This window comes from Pelodiscus sinensis, chromosome 1 (genome assembly GCF_049634645.1).
Source record: "Pelodiscus sinensis isolate JC-2024 chromosome 1, ASM4963464v1, whole genome shotgun sequence".
Lineage (NCBI taxonomy): Eukaryota > Metazoa > Chordata > Testudines > Trionychidae > Pelodiscus > Pelodiscus sinensis.
In genome coordinates, this window is record NC_134711.1 from 116052583 (window position 1) to 116070819 (window position 18237).

Sequence of the window (18237 nt, forward strand, 5' to 3'; positions counted from 1 at the left end):
CACCAAATCTTGGGCTTTGGATAGTTTTGTTAATTGTTTAAAAAAGGCCTCATCCACCTCTTCCTCCTGGCTAGGTGGCCTGTAGTAGACTCCTAGCATGACATCACCCTCATTTTTTACCCCTTTTAGCTTAACCCAGAGACTCTCTACACAGCTATCTCCTACGTTCATCTCCACTTCAGTCCAAGTGTGTACATTTTTAATATACAAGGCAACCCCTCCTCCCTTTTTTCCCTGTCTGTCCTTCCTGAGCAAGCCGTACCCTTCCATACCAACATTCCAATCATGCGTCCCATCCCACCAGGTTTCTGTAATACCAATGATATCATAGTTGTATTTATTTGTTAGCAATTCCAGTTCTTCCTGCTTATTACCCATACTTCTCGCATTTGTATATAGGCATCTAAGGTACTGATTTGATCTTGCCTCCCTGTTGTGCCCTGACCCTCCTTTCTCCTTGCCATTATAGGCCGCAGTCCCCCCCATTTCCAACCCATCTCCCAGTCCCGCACATTCAGCACTTACCTGTGGGCTTTGCTCACCTGTCCCCGTTGAACCTAGTTTAAAGCCCTCCTCACAAGGTTAGCCAGTCTGTGTCCAAACAAGGCCTTCCCGCTCCTGGAAAGGTGAACTCCATCTCTGCCAAGCAGTCCTTCCTGGAAGAGCACCCCATGGTCAATAGCTGCCTCATCACTTGCCTTCCAAGATAGCACTCCCAAATGCAGGTTTTTTTAATTGAACACAGCATCAAGCCAAGTGCTTTTCTCTTCTTGGAAACTGATCTTTTAGATTGCTTTTCTGCCCTAAGGTTTGTCTCCATTTCCACATGTATACTGGGGAGAGGTAGATGTGGCAGATGGTGCCTTCCATATGCAGATGCCACTCAGCTTTCTTTTGTCCTTTTAGTCTGACCCATATGTGAAATCTAGAGGTAGCCAGAGGCAAAAGCACTGAATTGAGGTCTGGGTTCCATTTCTGAGTCTGTCACAGTTCCCTTTGTGACTTTGGGCAAGCTCTTTTATTACTATGCCTCCTCTCCTATCTGTAAAACGAGGGTATTACTTGCCAGGTGTGTCTGTTTAGACTGTAGACCTCTCACAGCAGGGATTGTCTCAGACTATGTTTACATAGCACCTAGCACTGTGTGGCTCTGATCTCAGGCTTCTAAGTGACACTGTAATATATATAATAGTTGAGTTGATGTGTCTGATATTTCAGATTAGACTTTACTTCCACCTGTCCTCTTAACCACAGTCCCACATCATTTACTGATTTCCTTTGTCTCTGCTTGTACTGCTGTTTCACTCTAGCAAGGGTATGCTGTTACTATTGTGGTATATTTGACCCATTAGTCAAAAGTCAAAGGCCTCACATTCCAGAGGTAAACAAAAGTCCAAACCCAAAACAATCTTCAGCCCTCTTAGGCTCCAGTAGTCTCTTTTCTTGGTTCTTCCAAGGGCTAATTTATATACCTGTAGTCCTTTCTCCATCCAGGCCCACTCTGGTCTCTCTCACTGGTGATGTAGAAGTGGAAAGGGAGCTTCACAGTCATAAATGGCCCTGCCAGTCTAAACTCTGAACAGTTCCTTGTCCCATTGTTGCAGAGAGTTTCCATATCGTCTCTCAGGAGGATCCAGTCACCCAGGGTACGTCTAGACTACAGGCTTCTGTCGACAAAGAGCGTCTAGACTACATTGAGTTCTGTCGACAAAGCAAGCTGCTTTGTCGACATGGTAGTGTGGACGCAAAGGACAGTTTACATGCAATAACACCTTCTGTCAACAGAAACTCTGTCGACAGAAGGCGTTATGCCTCGTAAAATGAGGTTTACCAGCGTCGACAAAACTGCTGAGTTCTGTCGACGTTATGTCGACAGAACTCAGCGGTAGTGTGGACGCCGGTATAGTTTTGTTGACAAAAGTCCACTTTTGTCGACAAAACCCTGTAGTCTAGACGCATCCCCAGCTACTACTAACCTGTGTCCATATGTAATTTAGCTAAATGAATGAGCTGTGTCTGATTACAGGGTTTGTGACGGAGACCCTTTGAACTGTGTACCTGCAAAGGTAGTGTCAGTGACATAGCTAACTGTCTTCTGCCATGGGACTGTTCCTAACCTTGGAAGGAGACAGAAGGTCCATCCCTCCCTTTTGTAATCCTGTTTGTTACACTGTGAGAGCAGACTCGTTCTTCATCCACAGTAGCTCTGTTTGGTTTGGTTTACTATACTGGTGTAACATCTTCTCTAATTTTACTCTGAAGTATTTGTGGATAGATTTATTTCAGGTTTAATAAAGAAAATAAAAAAAGAGAAAACAAACATATTTGCATGAGAGTACAGATGAGTAGATTAGTAAAGTGACCCTGGGAAAGAACTGTGTGTCTTTCACACAGGTTGTATTACATGCATATAGACACAGCCAATCAAAGCAGGACTTGTCTGCTTTGTGTCACCTCCCAGGAAAGTATCATCACCCCTTCACAGCCTACTCACATAATGATGGATAAAGTGTCACACTGCCTTCACGTTTGTTCAAAACAGACCCTGTAGCTAAGGCATAAAACCAGAAATAAGCCTGTTCTATAGGCGGTAGCTATGGCAGTGGAAAGGAACTTTAAAGTGGGTGTAAGTTATGCTTTCTGCAACCTGAAGTCCTGTTACCCTGCCAGAGTGGTGGAAAAGGGCACTAGGCTACCTCTCTACTGCACCCTTCTTCGGCAAGAACTTATGCAACTGAAGCATGGAGTAGAAAAAATGCGGAAGAACGGCTCTTGCGCAAGAGGGGGTTTTGTGCAAAAGAGCTGTCTACACGGCTCCTTTTTGCGCAAAAGCCTCTTTTGCAAAAATGTCCTACTTATGCAAATGAAGCACAGCGATATTCTATTCCACGCTTCATTTGCATAAGCTTTTGTGGAAGAAGGGTTCAGCATAGATGTAGCCTTAGAGTGAACAAGAATTGGGTCCCAGGAGAATTTGTTGGTGCAGAGTTACCTTTTTTCCCTGAAATTTGTTTTGTTTTTGTTTCAGTACGGAAGAGAAGACAGCGAGTGGACACTCCTGGTGTCATGAAGTGGAGGGGATCGGACCTTCCATACACTATGCGACAGGCCAAACCGTTACACCAGAACAATCACGATTTTTCTGTAGCTGCCTGTTTAGAGCTGTGTGTACGGTAGTCAGTGTTGTCCCTTTCTTCCCCAGGGTGATTGTTTCCACATGCCAGGCAATGTGAACACAATCATTATGAGTTCTACTGTAGTCTTGCTAATAGAAGCCTGTCTTCTTGTTAGAGGTGCTAGATGTAAGCAATAGAACTGTCCCAATTCTTTTCTTGGTGCCTCCTTGTGTCTTATGGGCAATCCCAAAACTTGTCAAGTATTCTTCAACTGCTCTTCAGCGTAAGCCTCAGTGTTTTTTCAACTGCCACCACTATTGGGGCAGACTGCCATATAAAAAATGTTGCCCATTACTTAAGGGAACAGTCTCTATCCCTTCATCCTATTTCATTTATGTCCTAGGACAATGGATAATTTTTTCCTCCCTTCAGAGGCCGGCGACACCAGTCCTAAATCAGCTTACAAGAACCAGCAAAGTGATCTTTCCCCACCCACAGCTTTACCGTGCTCCCTGTCCTGGCTGGCCCACTTGTTTCTTAATATGATCTTTCTGTTTTCTGAAAAGGCCGTGGCAGTGGGGCCAACTGTGAGACGGGCCCTAGGGCAAGGCAGGAAAGACCCTGATCCATGACCCCGGAAGGGGCAGGGCCTCAGGTGGAAGGGAGGGGCTGGGGCTAGGTAGCCTTAGTGCCACCGGGAAAGCACCGACCCTCCCCCAGGCAGTCCTTGGTGCTGCCTGGACCACATCATATAGCACTCCAGCAGCAATTTAAAGCGGCTGGGACTCCAGCCACCACCACTGCCTCCCTGTAGTAACAACAGCAGAAGCCAGGAACTCTTGGCCCTTTTATATCATCGGGTCCCAGGGCAATTGCCCCCTTTGCTGCCCCACTCGCCATCGGCATGGGTTCAGTATGGGTTCTCCTACATCTTCCCCTGCTTGCCAGTGGAACAGTGCCCACACTGATGAATTTCGTTGACCCTTTGTCATCTTCTAATGCCACTATTCCCCCTTTGTACACCATTAGACTCATGGTACACACTTTTGGTGTCACTTGGAGACAGATACAGAGCTCATAGTTAGGGAAATTAATCATTAGGGAAATAACTTCTGCACATTTTCTTTTAGCTATTAAGTATGCTACCATCCGCATACGCTTTCTCATTTATGTGCACACTTTTCTCGCCTAGCTTTAAGATACCGCTTGCCAACAAAGAAACTACAGTATTCTGTAGCAATCCTCCAAAATGCTGAGAGCCTGATTCTTCTGTTCCTCTGGCATAAAACTGATCTAGCTTCATAGATGTGGAGTTAAACCTGCATAAAATTAGTCTAACAGGAAGGCGTATCAGACCCTCTATTTTGCAATAGCCATACAGCAAGTGTTCTGGGAACTTACTAGTATTTTTTAATAAGGAGGTGGAAGTTTCTCTCCAACAATTTCTAATAGACACCACCTATTGCATATACTACATGAGCAGACCCCTGTGTAAATCACCAGATTAAATTATCCTCAGGGTTTTCTTGTACAGTATTTGGTCAAACATTAACACTCAGTCTCTGCTAGGCCATCCTTTTCTCCTGGTCCCTTGAGTGGTGGGTTAGACACATCCTGCTGCAGTCTATTCAGATACCTTAATGAAGAACAGTTGAAGGTTATAGGTGACAATTGTTCAGAGTCAGTGGTTGGACAGTGTTCTATTTAGAATATACCTACAAGCACAACGTGTTGTTTTGTTCATGGTAGCACTAGTACCGTGTATCTCTTCTACTCACAGTTTGAATCTGTACTATGCTCTGGTCTCTGTCGAGTTTCTTGCAATGTATTGTATTATTGGTCTGGTGGAAAAATGCACGAGGGCTACGTTGAGATATGATATGGGGTAGAGGAGTTTTTCCAACAAGGCAAGTACCATAACTGAAGAGTGCCTTTGACTGGAGTATATGTCATGGAGCTTATTACCAAGTTACGTAATCAGTGAGACTAAATGGCTTCCGATTACTGAATTGTAACCTGTTTCCTCATGGTTAACTTAGATAATTGACAGCAAAAATCTAGGTGGTTCTTTTTGACTGAGGTGCCTGGGGGATGGGATGTGCAACACCCATACTTATTATGTATAGTATTAAGAGACGTTACACGTCAAATTCCCCATGGACAATACTGACCGTAATCTACTCACAAGTCAGAGTGAAGAAATGAAGATCAGTTACAATGATTGATTTAGAGTGGTTAACACCTTAAAGCAGCATTTCTCAAACTGTGGGTCCCGACCCCATGGGGGGGTCGCAAGCAACTTAGAGGGGGGTTGCGAGCAACTGAGAAGCTGGTTACAGCAATGGAGGGGGGGAGGGAGGCGCAGTATCACAGGTTTGAGAACCCCTGCCTTAAAGAGGTAAGTGAAACTGTTCTTAAATCAGACTACAGTTATTTGAGGTGGGGCTGGACATTGGCTTTAGTTGTTGTGGTCGACACTGACTCGTGGGGAGACCGGAGTTAGACCTTCTTTTATCTCTTTAACTCATATACTGCTGAGACCTCAAAAATGCAAGGGCTAATGTAAGACAAAATTAGAAGGTCCACAAAAATGTGAACTATTTCCCAAGGGGAAAATAGTGAAACCATGTTGTATATTCTCAGTCAGCTAGAGACGCCTCTGTGAATACTTTTGCTTTTTCTTGGTAAATTCAAACAGTCTTGGATTATTTTCATTCAGGCTCTGAGTGAATAGGTACCAGGTTTTAAACATTATATCCTAAATAAAAAGAACTATCAGGACATAACAAACCAGCAGAATATTTTGATCTTGCATGACAATCTTATGTGGGAATACATAGCCTGCATTCTGTATCGGTATTATTTAATCCTTTTATCATAAAATTATAAGAAATAACGTTTGTAAATAAGAGTGAGCTCTTGAGAGATACTGTGCTCTCCTTATTTTAGCCCATAAAGTTTATGAAGCAACTGTGCTGATAGATGGTAAAAGAACATCTGCACATCTCTTCCATGTGCACTATTTGTTTAATTGTAGCAGATTAACATAGAAAGGGTATGGTACATCATAACTAGGCAATTATCCATTCTTCATCACTTAGTTATGGTTACACTAATTGATCATTTAAGAAATAAGATAGTCTAACATTAGGAACATTTGAGGCTGTTCAAAAAAGATCAACAAATTAATAATTGTTGTGTGATATTTGCATAATTGGCTGCAATTATTTAATGTTTAATTGGGTTGATCAAATGCGATTCAGCCTCTCACATGTGTATGCTTTACAAACAGTGGCACTTTAAAATGATAATGATGAACTATAATTTTTGCAAGTTCTTTCTTTTCCCCGCTTCATTCTTTGATGATTATTTTCAGCATTGAGCACGTTCCTAATTTTCAGTTCAATTTCAACTATTCATCTGTTGGAAAGAAGTCCTTAAAATGAGATCCTATTTCAGAAGTCCACAAAAAATTAGTGTTTCATACAAACCTTGATAATGCAGGAGTTGTGAAATTAGCAGCTGCTAATTCTTTGCTAGATTCATAATAGTAGTTCAGGGCAAATTCACCCAGGGTTTGCAATGATCTATTCTGGTGAGAACTTTGGCAAAGAATCCTCAGGATAGAAAGTCCATCAAGAAGAGGTTGTGGCAGCACAAAGTAACTGTAATTTCCTTCACCAGGGAAGTTAGGAGAGCAGCAATGACCAAAAAATGGGTGGTGCTAGCCAAGGAGTATGTCCATTGGATGTTCTGACTCAATATAGTCTCACCAGTGTCCACCAGAAAGATTTCCAGAAAAACCCAGGCGTAAACTAAATCTCCTCACCTCCCCTTCCAGAAATCCCTGAGGAACTCTAGTTGTAATACTATCTGGCTTCTTTCTGGGTGAATCCCCACCAGAGTGATGGAAGATAAAATTGATCCTTCCCTGCCTAGGTGCTGGTCATTCCCTTATTGTTATTTTTAATCTGAGAAATAGAGCATTTGAAAGGTAACGGATCAGTATGTGCTGGCATGTTAACACTTCAATTTAGAGGTGTGATTCCTAGCTCATGGAGACATAGCCAGACTAGCTCTGATAAAGCTAGCATGCTAAAAACAGAGTGTAGTCGTGCTGGTGTGAGCAACAGGAGGGACTAGCCATCAGAAGGGATTGTACACGGGGCAGCTAGCTCCTGAAGCTGCCGCAGCGATGCATCTATTTTTAGCATGTAGGTCCTTCAGAATTAGTGTGGATATGTCTTGTTGAGCTGGGAATTGTACCTTCAACTTGACATGTAGACGTACCCATTATATGTGAACCATCCTTCATATCCAAGCAACTAGCCAGGGCGGAGGCAGAAGGAGTGAGAGATGGGAAGGAGAGGAGGAATTCTTGTCCAGTGTTTATGTGTAGACCAACCTATGTAATGTCCACAGGCCACATAGCCCCTTGACTACGCTTCGGTTGTGACAATGCAGCATCATAGAGCAGATGTAGTAATGCACTGTCAGAGCATGACACCGGAATTGATCTTCAGGACTTGCTCAGATTCCTTTCACCTCTTCATGACCCTGCATAAGATGCACAAATAGAGCAGACCGACTTAGAAGTGAGAGAAAACAGCTTGGAGGTGGGTGCACTTGTATAACAGGTATGTCCGTGCTGCAATTAAAAAAAACCCACTGCAAAAAGTCTTAGATCTGGGACCACCTGACTCAGGCTTATGCACCCAGCTAAAAGTAGCAGTGTGGATGATTGATCTGACCTCTGGGCTCAGAGACCCTCTCCTCACAGCAGATTTCTGAGCCCAGGGTCCAGACCAAACTTCTACACTGTTGTGTTCAGCCCATGAGCTTTTGTTAGTTGCCCCAGGCTCTGAGACTTGCTACCGTGGGTCTTTTCTTGCAGTTTAGACACACCGGTATGCTGCATCCCCTAGAGCAGAACTAATGCTCATGCCCTACACAAGTATGGGGTGGGTTTGCTGCTACCTGGAATTTAAATCAAGATAGGAGAGGTCTTTCCAGGAAATACGTTGAGGCTCCTCCAAAGATCATGGGCTGCATGCAGAGTTCACTGGCTAAGCTACAGCCTATGCTATGTAGGACAGACTAGAGGATCATAACAGCTCTTTTTTGGACTTAAAGATCTATTTGTAAGAAGTTTATATTTATTGCCTTCCCAAGCTGTCAGCATCTGTGCTTTCAGTCATGGCCTGAGACTTCCCCCTCCTCCCCTCCTCCCCACCTATTTTGCAAGTAATGTTGGCACAAGTGCTGGCTTTTTCCTTTTCTCAGAGTATTCAACCCCCACTCAGCTCCAGGCCCCACCCCATTCTACCATTTCCCCCATATCCCCTTCCCTTAGCACCTCTTGCACACCATGGAACAGTTGATTATGGCAGGCAGGAGGCACTGGGAAGGCAAGGGAAGAGCTGATCAGTGGGGCTCCCAGGGGGCAGGAGGTGAGAAGAAGAGGGAGAAAGATGGCTGCTGAGCACTCATGGAGTTGGCACCTATGAATGTTGGGGCTAAAATTTAGTATAGTTAAATTTTATAGTTAACTCATATTAACGGGGCCTTTGCAGTTATTTCCCTACATACTGTGCTGGAAAGGTAATTTATTTGGATCTCAGAACAACAGCAGAATGAGGGAAAAGTTGATGGGCTTTTATCTGCATGATGTTTTTATTGCAGGCATTTTACTCATCTTAGTCTGCAAACATCTTCTTCCAAAATATTTTCATTAAAATATTAAAATATTTATTTCCTTACAAATGGTCAGCCTGGAGACTGCACAGGGCATTCTATTACTTTAAATTCTATTAAACATAATAAACAAAAATAGGTTTAGTCTAAACAGGAAGTCCAGAGTCTCATGGCCTTCATGAAATGTAAAATATGCTGCTTATTTCTGATTTTTTTCCATGTATTTAACCAAAGTATAACAAAAAACCAACTAGACTAGTAATGCCTGAAGCATAACATAAAAGCCTAGCAAAAAAACTTTTTGATGAGTTCTTTGTTTCTGACATGCAAAATGAGCCACGTATTAGAAAGGATGAGAGTTTGAGTGAAAGCCAAAGAGCCACATACTACAGAGTTTCCATTCTGGCTTTGATATTGGCTCTGTGATCGTGGGCAAGTCATCAGCCTCTATGATTCCATTTGCCCATGTGCAAAATGGAAATAGTACAACCTAACTCACAGGGTTTGTGAGGAATAAATACAGAGTGATCTCATGTTCCTTCCATAAGTCTCCACAACAGAACAGTGTGTTTGCAAAGCATTTTGAGGACAAGAAGCATTTTATGCGATTGCAAAGCATTATTATAATTATTACTACTTCTTACATAGCTTTAACAAAACAAAATTAATTTTGCTACTGGTAAATTTATATGAATCTAATTTACTTCAAGAAATTTGTTTAAGCAGCACAGATAGATGTTAGGCATAGCATTTGAAATGTTCCTTCCTGATTAATTGCAACATCTTGATTATCCAGAGCAAAAATGTTATGACATACTTTGTGGATGAGACATCTTACTTTTAAGGTTTCCTGCAGGAAAAACCATAATCCTGCAAAACACATAGCTCAGTTCTAAGTTTAAGATTGCATCTGGCATACAGTACACTACTTGACAAAAGCACTATTAACTGATCAACGGTGAATTTAATTTTTACATTTGTCAAAATAAAATCAAGGGTGTAGGAGCAACTTCATTCATGGTGTCTGAAACCCTTGGGTATTAGAAGTTCACCCTATCCCATTTTAGAGTTGTGCCTCATGACGTAACATTAAAATCAACCTGTGGGATCCATTCTAGTAATATTCTGAGTGCTCTTAACTTTGGCAGCTAGCAGTTGAGAATTATTATAGTGCTGTGTTTAAGCCAATGTTACATATATCTACAGAATACATGTAATCACAAGCCTCAAGATTGTGCAAAGAATAACTGATATATCCTAAAATACCTCCCCCTAATGGTAGGATAATGTTCCTTCTTGCTTAATTTACTAGCTGGATATACTGACCTATTGCATTGGTAAAGAATCACTGGTATTAGAATAATTATACCTATTCCTTTGTTAAACATGGTGGCTATTAGCCTGGATTCCGATATATTTTCCCTGTCCAGGATGGAAAAATCTAAGTACTGTATTAGCCAGACATGCTATAGGTGTCCCCAATTCCACAGATCAGGACTTGATTTTCTGTTGCCCGGCACCTTGAACAGTCATTTACATCAGTGGAAAGTAGATGTAAAAATGCTACCAATTCTCTCTCTCTCTTTCACTCACTCTCACACACACACACACACACACACACACACACACACAAAAATCTGTCCCCATAAGCAAAAGTAACCATCCCAGTACTATACTACCATTGATCATCTTTAAACACTGCTGTTGCCAATGTGGATAGACCCACATGACTCTCCTTTAATCCAAAGTTAGACCTGTGTTAAAATACACAAAATAAAACCCCCACCCCAGAAAGAATTAATTGTTTGGTATATATTTATTCTGGGTTTGCTTATTTTAAAAGTTTTTATTTAAAAAAACAGCCACAAATTGTTACGGTCAAGATTTTAAAATTGGATCCTAAGAGTCGGGGGGGGGGGGGTACTATGAACTTATGAAAATTTGGTCATTCTTTCAGGAGCCCAGATGAGGATTCAGGAGTTCTTTAGGTTTTGGAAGTTTTTATTACCTAAATATGTATAATTGCTGGCTGGGTGAGGTTGTTGTAAGAAAAGAGTCAGACTTTGAAGTTAATCATGATTTAGAAATGACTTATTTGCAAACTTTTGGTTTTCTTTTTAAAATATACATGGGATTTTTAAATAATTTGCTTTAATTCTTTTTAAATTCCCAACAACCCCAAGCCCACCTATAATCTTCAAGAAGTGTCCAGAAGAAAAGCAAGGAACCACTCCGACACTTTCTAAGGATATCTCAGCCATCCAGCACTGAGGAGTCTTTCTTATGGTAGCTGGATGTCAGCTCCCTGTCACTTCCAGCCCTTCAACCACTTACACACTTTCCTCTGGGTACTGCCAGCCCCTTCTTTGCCTTGAAGGTTAACAATGAATACCTCCAAGTCCCCAACTCACTCTGAACGCATTCTCTTGTAGTGTTCCACTCCTGTCACTGGATATTCACAATAACAACCAGGGTCAAAACTCCTGAGGGAATAGCACACAAATGCCAGCTTGTTTGATTCAACTGAGTATCAGCTCCAGTCTAACATCACTGCATTATAATCTGTTAATACTCAAATCAAAACTAAGTTTACTAATAAAGGTACAGAGATAGAGAGGAAGGGTAATAAGAGCCAAAGGTTATAAATAAAAGTATAACACACTTCTGCTAGATTAAAATTTAACTTTAGCAGGCTGTAAGTCCTTTGTCTAAAACAGTGTCTCACCTAAACTTTGTCTGCCGAGTTTGCTGGTTTCAGTCAAATCAGGGTCCAAAATATGCATGCATCACCCCCCTTCACCAATTGTGTTCCTCGGTGAACTGGCTAATTCAGGGGTCCTCTTTCCTTTCTCTTACGCCTCAGAATTTGTCATTTTCTGAGACAAGACAACCTCCTGTGGTTTTACTCTTTGGTGTCTTCTCACGTTGACTTCAAAATCTTTGTGTTGATTTAGAATACAAATGTAACTCCCGCTGGGTTTGGCTTCCAATGATTTTCTGTCAGTCCCAAGTACTAGTAGAGGTGCCAGGGTGAAAGCTGGAAAGTGTGAAGCCTTCTTTCAAGAGAACAGAAACAGCAAGGGCAGTGACATTATGGCTTTCTCCTACAGTGCTCTACCACAGTACCTCACTCATGTTCTGTGGTTAGAATAGTACTTCTCTGCCCAATGCAGTCCTTAGGGCAAGACTGCCAATTAGTGCCAAATGCTGAAGGGATGGTTTAAGACGTGGACCACTGTTTGGGAACGATCCTCATTACAAACTTAAGTGCTTAAATTTATGAAAACGCTTTTCTGAATCAGAGCCTAGCAGCTTGACTGAAACCAGCAACTCACTTCTTATTGGTCACCAAACAAAAAAATTATTAGGTGCTAGATGAAAGGTTCCCTATCTTGTGCAATCCACCGATCCCTCCAGCTCCTACCAAACCTTTCTATCCTCTAATATGTCAGGAGCTGGTTAGGGCTTGTGGTAGGAGGAGAACTAGATAATTGTTAACTGTTATCCCTTAATGTAAGATGTTGCCAAGAAATTAATCTCGTCCCTCTCCATCTTTTACCTTTGAGTAGGGTTGCTACAGTATAAACTGACCTGGGAATGGAGGGGTCTTTACCTTGATGTGCAATAATAGGGGTTTTATATGAAACTATTTTAAGCATTTTCATTAGAGTGGTAGGTTTGCATCAATGAATGCCTCAGTCTGATCAGTTTCTGAATTGGTTATTAATGTACTGTAGAAATACTTGGAATTCCAGCATTTTAAGTAAGTGAAATTGTCAACGTAACCAGGGAGAAATAAATACCCCTGAAGAGTCTCTGCTTTCATAGTTTTTCAAGTTAACAGGATATTTTACAAAGATCTGAGCTTATAAAAGTATTAAAGGAACAGATGTGTGAAAAAATATTGGGTAAAGTAAAGGAAACTCTACCTCATCCTTCTTTAAAGGTTTTGTAGAAGCACAATTAAACACTCCTAATGGCATTGTTATACACAAACCATCTGGCATGAAAGAAACACTTTATATTTGTATGTCTAAACTTCCTGTTATAACTGTATTTTGTTGGCAATAGAAGCAGTCTATATTGTTTCCAATTTCCTCATCAGATCTGTAATTACGCAATGTTTCTGTTTTCAATAAAGGAATTTAATGGACCCCCTGTGTGTGGCATGTTATGAAATCTGCACTGTCAAGTATAAATAATATGGCTAATTACCCTATGTACGTATAAAATTTAATCTTAAAAGCTGAATTAAAAGAAATATTTTGCCAAGTGAGGTGCGGGGATTAGGCCAATGAGAACACACACACAGTTCTGAGGAGCTAATTGAGTAGTAAAAATCCTAAATTATAGTTCTGCCATCAGTTCCCCATTGACGTCTAGGAGCATGACATCCAAGGAAATGGACAAAGAATTGGGCCCTAAGAATATCAAACTTGCATCTCCCTACGCAAACTTGGATACGGAGATACTTATTTCTTTAGATTAAAAACTGTTGGGCAAATGAAATGGCTAAACTAAGTGGCTACAAAGCACATTGTCACAAAAAAGGTTTTAACAGTTTGTCAGAACTTTGCAAAAGTGATTGAAGGCAGCCCTTATTAAAAGGGCTTCTCAGCAAAGAGTTCAAGGAAGTGAAAAAATCCAGAAGGAAATTTAATACTCAGTATTTATCTTACAGGGCATGTCTGAGGATTAAGGACACTGAGCAACATGAGGCATTTTGAAGATGGAAAGGACAATAGAATAATTATCATTAAAATCTTGATATTACCAAATCGAGCAGTTACATTTTCCAAGTGACTTGCCCTATTTCCATTCTCAGTACAGGGAATACTGCAAACACATGGCACAGATTCATATCCTGGTGGTGTACACATCACGGTTTCAGTGGTGTCTCCCAAATACAGTTAAGTACTAAGTGTTAGTTATTGATACGGGAATGGCAGGCCTATGTCTACATTGCAGGGAAAAGTCAGAAAAGGATATGCAAATTGCAGTTTGCAATTTGCATATCTTTTTCCGCTTTTCTTCCAAAAGAGGCGTTTCCAACACTTGGCCCGTCTACATGGGGACAAATGTCTGGGAAAAGCCCTCTTTCGGAACATCCTTCTTCCTTGTAGAATGAGGGATGCCGAACAAACATGTCAGCTTTTCCAAAAAATGATAAGCAAAGTGAGAAGCCCCTGACTGAGTAGAAGAAAGACACTCCCCACATTCCACTGGCACACAAGAGCCTAAGGGAGCCCAGGCTAGTAGATTTGGTATGCTCCAGTCCTCCGGGTGAGTGGCGGGGGGGCTGGAGTGCCAGCGTGGGCTCCCCAATGTGGGGGGGAGCCCTGAGCCTTGGAGGCTGGATCCCCACCCCTGTCTTAAACAGCAAACTGGAGATGTATCCACGGCGACTACACTGCTGGAGTTTGTACCAGATGGAATTTCTTTTTCAGAGTGTTTTGGCATCACTCCCAGATAGCGTGAAGTCAGTGGTGTGTCTTTTATCCAATTCTGTTTGCAGGATCAGGGCCACAGATTGGAGGTCAGAAATGGGGCGGTGGCCATGTCCACATCTGTGTCTGATGGGATGACATGTGCCCTGCTAGTGAGATGGTCGAAATGGGCACTTCATTTTTCTGCTGCCATGTCAGTGTAAGCATCCGTAGGACTGAGGAGTCTGACAGGAACACAGAATTGCAGGCTAATGAATAATGTGGAGAGCAGATGTCTTCAGTAGTGGGCAGTGCTACAGAAGAAGCAAGAAACTTTGTGTTTAAATACAGAAGGCAAGTCAGACATCATTTCTTCCCTCAAAACCCTTATATTGAAATAGCAGTAATGCATCACGGGTGCTCTGGGCTGTGATGTTGCTCTTGGTGGCTTTGTCCATATGTTCAGGCTAACTTTCCATATGCGCTGATTCTCAAACAGTTTAAAAGGATTGGCACAGCCACAAAACGGTGTAAAGAGACGGGTTACTTTATTTGGTATGGATTGGCCATTGTCACAGCAGAAGCTCTGTTCCTTACTGCCGGACAGGATGACCTTGCCTGTCTTGAATCCTACTGCATAGTTAAAAGCAGTGAGCCTGATTCTCTGCTGTAACTCCATGGCTTTACTTTGGTCTGTTTCTCATGGGGTCCTCTCCTGTCCAAGTCTGGAAGTACCCATTTTGGAGCATGGCTGAAGCCAGCCACATCCATGGCATCCCATGAGGCTGCAGCATGCAGGAAGGAACGGTCTATGGTTCATACTGCTATCCTGTGAATGTTTTTGGTCTTGTTTTCCCATTAGGAAGTGTCAGCCTGGAGTTAGAATCTGCTGTAAATTTTGGATTTGTGTCACAGCTTTCATATTATTGAAATGTACACTGTGGGCTTTGGAATTGAATGGGTCCTGTAGGCTTCTCCTCAGTCACACCTCTCCCCTCCCATTGCCTAGAATACAGAGAGACCCCTCGTGAGTGCTCCACACCTGTGTTTATTCAGTGAAAGTTCGTGCCAGCAATCTAACTTAAAGTACTCGACTCCGCAGTCGTATTGTATTTTATTAAGGTCCTGACTTCACATTTATATGAGGCTTAAGAACTGTAACTACCTGTGCCTGGTACATAAGATGCATGTGTCTGTAGCTTTGTTTTAAAGGTGATATTTCAACAGAGGTTGGGGTGGCATGCAGCTGGGCTGCACACACATGCCAGGTAGTTGTGTACACATACACCTGTCTGCACATGCAATAATCATCTTGTAAGCTGTTTCAGACAGGGCTCATGTCTCCCTCTATGTCTGTACAGCAACCAGCACAGTGGGGCTCTGACCCGAATTGAGACATTCCTGTAATACAAATGGCACAGGATTATCCTCCTATCCATACCCAGCAAGATCCTAGCCAAGGTCATCCAAGCGGATCTCAAAGCGGATCTCAGATGCTGTCAACAAGTCTCTGAGGAAAGAAGAAGCCGGATTTCACAAGGGAAGAGGATGTATAGACCAGATTTTTATCCTGAGAAACATCATAGAGCAGTGCACAGAGTGGCAGAGATAATTGTACATAAACTTTGCATCTTTTGGCCAAAAACAGTCTCCAACCATGACCTGCTCCTGCGATGCCACCAGGAGGACATGACCACTATCATTATGACTAGACGCTGGAGATGGATAGGGCACATGATGAGAAGGGAGGCAGATGCCATTGTAAAGATAGTACTTCAGTGGACGCCTGAAGGATAACAGAAATGTGGCACCCTAAAACAACATGGCGGCGTACTGGTGAAGCAGACATGAAGAGAATGAATTACAACTGGGACACATTGGAGAAAATGGCCAAAGACAAACAAAAATGGAGAACCTTTGTTGCTGTCCTACATGCCAGCAGGCATAAAAGGCATTAACTAACTATAATACAAATATTACTAGTGAAAAAAGAGCATGAATTTTGCTAACAGGACTCTCTTTGAAAGTGTAACCCTGAGAGTCTAGCCATGCAGCTTCAAGTTTAGTGGAAGAAACTGTTATAGACTTATAGGCTGTGTCTACACTGGCACCCTTTCCGGAAATGCTTAAAACGGAACAGTTTTCCGTTATAAGTATTTCCGGAAAAAGTGCGTCTACATTGGCAGGATGCTTTTCCGGAAAAGCACTTTTTCCGGAAAAGTGTCCGTGGCCAATGTAGACGCGCTTTTCTGGAAAAAAGCCCTGATCGTCATTTTCGCGATCGGGGCTTTTTTGCGGAAAAGACTACTGTGCTGTCTACACTGGCCCTTTTCCGGAACAGTTTTTCCAGAAAAGGACTTTTGCCCGAACGGGAGCAGCATAGTTTTCCCGGAAAAACACTGACAATTTTACAGTAGATCGTCATTGCTTTTCCGGAAAAGCAAGCAGCCAGTGTAGACAGCTGGCAAGTTATTCTGGAAAAGCAGCTGCTTTTCCGGAATAAGTGGCCTAGTGTAGTCACAGCCGTAGAGTCTTTGTCAGGATTATTCAGATGAGGCTGGAGAGGTTTATTTATGATAAATTGCCTGATTAAGGGTCACTCCTCTTCCATCTCTTTAAGAAAAATAAACAATATGTTTGGACTTTTTTTGGTACAGGGAAGAAGCATGGTTTGGTGTTTGTGACCTGGGACTCAGACACAGGAGATTAACTTGAGCTCTTCCTCTCACTTTGCTATATTTCCCATGTGACATTAAGAAAAACACTATCTGTGCTTTAGTTTCCTGGTCTGCAGATAAAACTGTTGTGCTGAAAAGTGTTAACGGTTGCCATCAGGTAAATCTATGATCCAAGACCAATCACAGACCTCATTAGCATCAAGACACAGTGGAAGAACCAATCAAATCCACTTATTCAGTATTGACAGCTACAAACTAGAGCTGGTTGGACATTTTTTTATCTATTTTTTTTTAAACAAAAACACTGGTCTATTGAAATGGAAACGTGAAAAACATGCTGATTCTGACAAAAACAGCAACAACAGAAAACTCTAAACAAAGTGATAATGCTGAAGCATCCCATTACAGTCTTTTCAGAAAGAATGATTCTCATTTTTCATTTTGAAATTAAATTCATTGTTTTGATGCAAAACAGATTTAAAATGGGATCAAAAGGTCAAAATCAGAACAAAATGTTTTATGTTTTTTTTTGGCGTGGGTAATATTGAAGGTTTTTGTTTGGTTGGTTGGTTCTGTTCCATCTCAGAATGGAAAAAAATTCAGCCGTGGACTTTCACGTGAAATGGAAAATCTGGTTCTTTCCCATCTCCACTACAATGGAGGGATCACCCAAGTCATACAGCAGGTTCCAGTTAAACCACGGGCTGAGGGATTTCCCTGGCTGCAAACATTGGGATGAGGGTATTGGATTTGCAGCATGTATGTAATAGAGCTAGAAAGCCTGGAGAAGCAGTGCTGACACTGGCCCTGAATGGAAGCAGAGACAGAACTTCTTGGATACAGAGATCAATGGAACAGCACACTTGCAGATTTCTGAGCAGGGTAACTACCTGTTGCTAATTGTTCATGGAGAACAGGTCCATCAATGGCTATTAGCCAGGATGGGCCCGGATCGTGTGTTTAGCCTCTGTTTGCCTGAAACTTCGAACACGTGCGAATGATTCCCTGTTCTGCTCATTTCCTTTGAGGCACCTGGCATTGGCAACTATTGGAAGACAAGATACTGGGCTAGATAGACCCAGAGTGCCCTCCTTATATTCAGGGAAACAGGGTTTTGTGTACCTGTTTAGTAAATACACAAGATTACATGAAAGACTATACTGGACTCATATAACTGATTTCTGATCCAAATGAAAACAATCTTGAAAGGCCCTGAATATTGGCTGACTGCACAAACCAAAGGGGCAGCAATACTTTATCAGGGATTCCCATTTTTTTCATAGGGTGGGCCACATCCTAACAGAGAGTGTCTCATGAAGACAT

General features: G+C 42.1%; 1 protein-coding gene across 3 annotated transcripts in view; it reads left to right on the top strand.

Annotated features, from left to right (window-relative positions):
* The window catches only part of BCAT1 (branched chain amino acid transaminase 1), a 99638-nt gene extending 86675 nt beyond the window's left edge, over positions 1-12963 (top strand). For all 3 annotated transcript variants that reach the window (XM_006121274.3, XM_025183734.2, XM_006121273.4), the window contains one exon: positions 3029-12963. In XM_006121274.3, the coding sequence (XP_006121336.2) occupies positions 3029-3070 (42 nt within the window). In that variant the 3' untranslated portion in view covers positions 3071-12963. The remainder of the gene's footprint in view (positions 1-3028) is intronic.
* Positions 12964-18237: the final 5274 nt, after the last annotated feature.